Source organism: Propithecus coquereli, unplaced genomic scaffold (assembly GCF_000956105.1).
Source record: "Propithecus coquereli isolate 6110/MARCELLA unplaced genomic scaffold, Pcoq_1.0 Scaffold306, whole genome shotgun sequence".
NCBI lineage: Eukaryota > Metazoa > Chordata > Mammalia > Primates > Indriidae > Propithecus > Propithecus coquereli.
In genome coordinates, this window is record NW_012148686.1 from 913834 (window position 1) to 920925 (window position 7092).

The 7092-nt window shown below is 44.9% G+C and overlaps 1 protein-coding gene across 1 annotated transcript in view; it reads right to left on the reverse strand.

Moving 5' to 3' along the window:
- The window catches only part of LOC105814782 (phospholipid-transporting ATPase IB), a 478735-nt gene that overhangs the window by 379677 nt on the left and 91966 nt on the right, over nucleotides 1–7092 (reverse strand). Inside the window, exons 18-22 of the mRNA XM_012649872.1 lie at nucleotides 6348–6397; nucleotides 4104–4173; nucleotides 2386–2470; nucleotides 1313–1452; nucleotides 150–216 (exon numbers count right to left, since the gene is read on the reverse strand). Coding sequence (XP_012505326.1) covers nucleotides 150–216; nucleotides 1313–1452; nucleotides 2386–2470; nucleotides 4104–4173; nucleotides 6348–6397 — 412 coding nt within the window. The remainder of the gene's footprint in view (nucleotides 1–149; nucleotides 217–1312; nucleotides 1453–2385; nucleotides 2471–4103; nucleotides 4174–6347; nucleotides 6398–7092) is intronic.

A 7092-nucleotide genomic window follows, 5' to 3' on the forward strand; every position in this document is an offset into this window, starting at 1 on the left:
TGCGGGCAACCTGGTACTCATCACTGCTTTCTTGCCACAGAGGCACGGTGCAATAGAAGTCACCTGGCCGCAGGGCAGATGGGCAAGTTGCCCCAAGGACACTGTTCCCTCTTACTCCAATACTGAGAAACATATTATGTCACGTTTACCACAGAAGAAGAACTGATTCTGGATGTTATACTCATCTGGCAGAATAGGAGTAAGCGACCTGTGATGCTATGAATTTAACAGTGAAAAAAGAAAACCTCCAAGTATCTTAAAATTGAGGAGCTATAAAATGCTGTCCCGTTTCGTCCTCTCTCGCTGAGGATGTGCAGTTCCTCCTAGCTGCCAATGCTCTGCCTGCTGGTCTGGAAGGTTCCAGAGACTGCACAGAGGGCCTGTTCCACTTACTCACCTCCCTGAGTCTCTCCACAACATTGCACCTCCGCCTGGCTACCACACTGGGAAAATCCAACTACCTCTTGAGCAACCACCACTTGCGTGACACCACACAGGTACATCACCTAGTTAGTCACTTTTGTCCGATCCTAAAAGTAATTTTGGATATTTCCCAACAGAGCAAATGAACACTTGAATTAAGTTCTATTCCTACCCAAATTCCATTAAAATGATTGACTATAAACAACTGAATATAAAACTCAAACAAAAACTAAGTATAAAAAAGCAAAAGAGAATTTAAAAACCAATAAAGGAATGAAAAAAGCAAACAGGCGTTGGCTTCAAAGTCACAAAATTGGAAAACGGATGGCCCAATGGTTGCTGACATTGAACAGAAAAAATGTAAACCCAGCTCCCAGACGTGAGGGAATCCAATAAATAGAAAGCTACGTAATGCCTTGGGATAAACTGAAAAGAACAATAACAATAACAAAAAAAACCAAAGCAGGCAATGTGAGTAGCAATGGCAAAGCTTAAATATTGCTAGAATGAGTAGCGTGAGCAGTCTCAGCGTGCACAGTGTCTGAGCAGCCACGCAGCCCTCTGAGTGCTCGAGGACCCCAATGGGACGAGCTTGTCCCTTTCAGCCCGATCTTAGGCAAACCCAGAAAGTCACTGATGCTGTTTTTGACCTGATATTTCTTAAGATATTATTAATGCTTAGCTGAGGGTGGCCAGACCTTTCAGATAGCCCATAAATACTAAGTGCTTCTTAAAGCAAAGAAAGAAATGATTCAGAGCTAATGGTTCATCAAGACACTTACAAAAAAAGAGAACATCGCTGTGCAGAAGGATTCCTGTTCCCAGACTCTGTTCAGTTGGTGGTTATGTCCTTCACTGGGCCCACAAAGACTAAATCACATGCGCTTACCTTTTCGATGATCTCGTAACACTCTTCCAGCCGCTGAGCTCTGTCTTTCAAGATGGTGCTGGCCTCCTGGTAGACTTTCAGCCACTCCTCGTACTCATTCTCAGAGAGATCCGCGTAAGCCACACAGAGAGTCCGCAGGCCTGCAAAACAGCCACTGGTGAGCGGGATGAGCAGGACGTCGCACCTCCTCGGGGCCTCGTGTGGCTTCCTTTGATATCCGCACGCTCAGAGAAATTAAAGAAGCCACCTGCTTTGTAGTCACTCTAATTCTACATTCACGCATCTACAAAGGGAGATTTCAAAACAACTCTCCTATATTCCAATATAAACCACTTCTATAAGTTTGAGAGTATATGGAAAGTCGTGAGGGAGAATTCTCCACAGCAGAGAGGCCCAGGAGCTGTGTGTGCTGCACGCGTCCACGTGCAGGAGGCAGGGATCAGCAAGCAGGGACAGCAGGGGGCCTGTTTCCAGACAGCAAACAAAAGCCTAAAGTGCTATCACATGAAAGATCCAGGCTTTCCAGCAGCTACACCCATGCATGTGTGTGTGTGTGTGTGTGTGTGTGTACTCACATGTGCATGCGTGTGTAGCCATGGGAACACACTAAGGCAAGAAGGCAGCAGTCAGCACTTGAGCACGGTTCCTGCTATCAGCACATTCACTAGCAGGAACACCTGCCATTAGTGTTGTTTAAAGCCTTCCGGAAAACTCCCTTCCTGCTCGCTATGGGTTCATGGACTATTATTTTCCTAAGTCACAGACAAGCCAGTGTCGTAAGGATAAAAAGAGATGGACAGGAGAATAACCATGAGTTTCTGAAAGAGGGACCCGTAACTCCAGGACGATACTCCACGCTGTGAGTCAGCCTGCCTTCCTCCTCCGCACTACTGGTGATGGGTTGGCAGGGGCACGGCGGGTTCCCCCCGGCCCCGGGTTCGGGTTTTGCGGTTGGGGGGGGGGGGGGGGGGCCTTGGAGTTTTTTGTTCTTCCAAGGCAGGCCACGTGACTGAAAGTACAACTTCAATGGTCAAAAATAGCATTTCCAAATAGCATTTCCAAATTGCACTTACCTTCCGTGGCAAAATATTCCAGATGGCATAATGTTTCCTCCATGTATTTTGAGTCTTTTGAAAGTCTCTCAAAAATTACATTATCCTATAAAATAGGGAAACATTGTGACTGGCAAAGCCGTCGGTAAACCCCCGGTCGGCATGCTGAGCGTGGCTCTGTTTCACTGGTGTTTATCTAGCGCACGTGAGGATACGCGAGTGGGCAAGCAGGATATAGCTCCCGGCTGGGCTCGGGCACGAGCTCCAGAAAACAAATTGGGTTCAGATGTGTCCCACAAAACCAGAATCTTAAAAGTCAAACAAAAACATGTTGGGAAGAACCAGAGGTGCCAGAAGACTCACCGGGACACACCAGTGCCTACATTCCTCCAATTTGCCAAACTCATACCCCAAAGTTTAATCACACCTTTGCACAGAACTGGAAAGGGCAAAATCCACATCCTAAATCACTCAAGTACAACCTTGCTTCCTGCGCTGGAGGGGCTCCGACCCAGGGAGGGAACGACCAACCCAGTTCTGCCAAGTGACGCAGGTGTACAAAGCTCAGGCCCCGTCACTATTTCCACACTGACAGGCAGGGCTGGAAGTCTGGATGCCATGGATAATCTACAAAGTATATTATAAATCGTATAGTTTTAGAACACTAATTTTTTTTTTTAAAGAAACCTGGTTTGGTTTGGGGAGAGGTTTAGAGAAAATTAAATCCTATAAAAATGAAACACCCTTTGCAGCATTTTCAGAGGTGCACTGTTCTGAATTTATAGCCCTCCTCTCCCTACTACCACGCATGGACCCTTTGTACTTGCCGTGGCTCTTAGAACACAGTGGCAAATAAGTAAGCTAATAAAAAGTTTAAAAAATAGATCATATGACAACAAAACCTAGATGATCATAATTTAAGTTGTTGCTACTTTTAAACACAGAATTCCTTTATGGGTCCAGACATAGTTCCTTTAGAATTCCCGTGCATTCCTCATTTTGATAAACCCTGGTCATACTGAACTCAAATAAGACCACCTTCTTCCCATGATTGGTAAAGACTAGTAAGATTTTCAGCCAATCATTGATCCTAGGATAGCTTCATCTTCTTGACAGCCTCATAAAATAAGCTTAATAATTCCCTCCCTCAATACATAAGACCGCAGTTTAACAAGATACAGTTTTACAGGTACGAATCATAAGCAAAATAACATCTTTTCTTAGAGGCAATACATCTAGATTTGGTTGCCAGCAGGTAGATAGGACCAGAAAGGGCAGTAACAAGGCAGCCACACATGGTACCTTTGTCCCTGCCACATAGCTTTCTGCGATGAATAGAAAACAAACCACATCAATTGAGAAGAATAGCTGCTAGAGAACCAATATATATCAGAGTACTTAGAGAAGATTATCACAGGTCAACACAAATTATTTCATCTTCCCAAAGTCACAACACGATGGTGGTAAAACTGTAACCAGAATTCATGCTCCAAGGATTTTGCACGAACTGCTGCTACTGGCTAAAAGCAAGCTTTGCACGGACAGTCTCTGTCGTGCTGCCTTGAGTCACCGTCACCTCCAGTGGCCTTTCGCTCCTAAGTCAACTTGACAGCCTACCCAAAAGGGCCTTTCAACTTGGGGCAAAGCGTCAGGGAAGGATGAGGGCGGTTAGGAAAAGCAGCAGATTAAGGCAGCCGCCGAGGGCTCTCTGCCACGCACGACGCCTCGCAGGTACTTACAGCCCCCTTACAGTAGAGTCGAAGTTGTCCCGAAGGAGTTCGAACGATTACTGACATTCTTTTTCTGTCACTGGGAGAGTAAAAAAAAGTCATCATTGGTCTGTTTATGGGACGCACGTCCAACAAACTAAACACCAATCAAAACAAAAGGTGGTCTGGCGCTTCTAAAACCGGCCATGCTCCATCTTTCCCTGCCGTTTCCTCAAAGGAGGACTGAATTGTGTATCTCCTACTCTTTTCATTTACATCCAATGGACAGAAACCGATTTCCTCCCCTGCTATGAACGGTCAGTAGCACAGCTATCTGCAGTAGGGAAACAGAAAGGGAGAATTTGAGCACCAGCCACGCACATCTAATTGACGTCTGCCTGTGCCCTCTGCAAGTATTATTCTCTATTTTACAGCTCAAAATTAACGAGTAACTTTGCCTGGTAAGTTCCAAAGTGGAAGATTCGATACAGATCCACTAACTCAAAAGCTCCTCATTGTGTTGTCTTCTAACTGAAGTAGAAAGAAAATACGAATTCATAGAACATTCCTAATTCAGCACCAAGGAACTTGTTCTCTCTCCTCTTCTCACTGCAGCATATACATTTCCTTGCACATCTTTCATCACAGCCCACCCTCACTCAGGAGCCTTCAGTGACTCCCCATTGCCCATGAAGTCTTCCTACCACTCCCTTCCCACCTGTGCAGCCTCACCTCGTCTCCCATACGCCACCCAGGCTTCAAGCACACATAAGATGCACCATTCTCCTTTTCTACACATTCTGATCCAGGCCTTTGCCGACAATGTTTCATCCTTCTGAAACACGCCCCAACTAGACCACCCATCTCTGTGGTCTTTCAGTTTGGCGATTCCCACCGGACTGTAAGCTCCTAAGAATGCGGGCGTTATCTCTGCAGCTCTGGATAAATTACCACACGCTAATCCACAGTACCCCGTCTGACCCGGATTTGCATTCTCTCTCGACTATCCAGCAGTTGGGCACTAACCTGTGTTTCACTTTCTCGGTGTGTAAAGCAACTACTTCGAAGGAGTACTGTCAAGATTAAGTGGCATCAGGAAAAAGACGAGTCAATTAAAAAGAAATAGAACCACAACTATAACCACAAATGATCTTTCTGTTCTTTTTCTCCCACACGTACTTAATGCATCCTCATGTCTCCATCCATATGCACCTGTTTTTATCTAACTCCCTTTTCTCCTCCTCCTTGCCTGCCCACTAACTGCTGGTCCCACAGCGCAGTGCAATTTCCTACAAGAGATGGACACGAAGTCTTGAGAGATGCCCACACGTCCCTCTTCTCCATCCACAGAGGCACCATCTCCACTCCCTACATGAGCTAACGCCGCCATCAATGTCTGCCCCAGCTCTCTCATTGAATACTTAACCCCAGGGGTTTCCGTCTGACCAAAGTTCAAACTTGCAATCCTAAAACTAAAGACTAGGGCTGGAAAGTATCTCCTACATGAGGATAAAAACTGACCTTTATCCAATAGCTTATAAAGCAGACAGAGTAAACAATGTGTGCATCAGTTAACAAAGGTTACTGAAAAAACACCTAATTTTAATCAATAGGAAAAGATGCTTTTGAGACGGCAAAGCTAGAACCTCACTCTAGTATTGACAGTTGAACATTAGCGAGAGGGAAGAGAACAAAACATTTAGGTATAACAAACTATGAATGTTCTAGGGGAACAAAAGAATCCGACAAATGTTCCTAGGTCTTAATTTAAAGACCTGCACCGGGGAAGAACGCTTCCAGATATGCCCAGGGGAAACGCCCTGTGTGCACCAAGGCTCTACGGGGATGAACCGATCTACTCTGCCGTCATCTGCCAGTTTCCCGGGTCCCCAGAGGAGCGCTCGGATGGAGCAGGAGGAACGGCCTCCCGGGACTCGGGACACGCCAACGAAAACAATGCCCTCATCGCACGTTCCAAACTATTCAGACATGTCTGCAGCTGCTGAGGCAAGAACACCAGGTTCTGGAAATCCAGAGAAAAAAGAGGACATTTCTTTTGGGGAAAAAAAAGGGAAAAGAAAAACGACATAGTTCACTTTTTAAATGAAAGTCACAAATCCCAAAAAAAAGAGGATTTGTAGGGATATGTTATATTTACTGTGTTTAATACTTAAGTACTCTATTGAACCACACCATACAATCATGCAAACACACCAATGAAGCTGCTAAATATATATAAATATTTTATTGCAAGTGTATGAAAGAGAAACATACCTAGAAAACTCCAGGACATTAAGGATTCCAAACGTCTGTTCCTGTCCCATCTAAAGGAAGAAAACAGGATCTTACCTGAGGTACAAAGTGTTAAAGTCTCAAAGCAATTGTCTTCAATCATAAACACACACACTCACTCTCTCCCCCGACCTTCTAGCCCCATGTAGCCTGTGCTGATTTCTCCATCTGGTGGGGCCATAGCTCCCTCTTCTGGTAGAAGCTTCTTGTTTTTCTTCAGTATATGGCTGTCCTAACAGTTGGCTGGTGTAGCCATTTCAAGAGACGAGACGTGGGCAAAGGATGCACAGTCCATCAGAAGCCATGGGGTCCGCTACGCTTCTGAATTCAGAATTTTACAAATCTTATAAAGCTATACGCATATTCAAGACCTGAATGTGAGATATTCAACACCATATACCAGGGGTCCCCAACCGATGGTGAGTTGTATAATTATTTCATACATATTACAACGTAATAATAACAGAAATAAAGTGCACAATAAATGTAATGTGCTTGAACAACCCTGAAACCATCCCCCTCCTTCCCTGATCCATGGAAAAATTGTCTTCCATGCAAATGGTCCCTGGTGCCAAAAAGGTTGGGAACAGCTGCCATATGCCATAATGTCCGCAGCAGGGGCTGGGTTAACACGCTATTATATAACACATCAATTTTCCACAGCAAAATGTCTGAATATCACATTAAGTGAGATTCATACAGATCCTAAATAGATTCATGTAGGTTC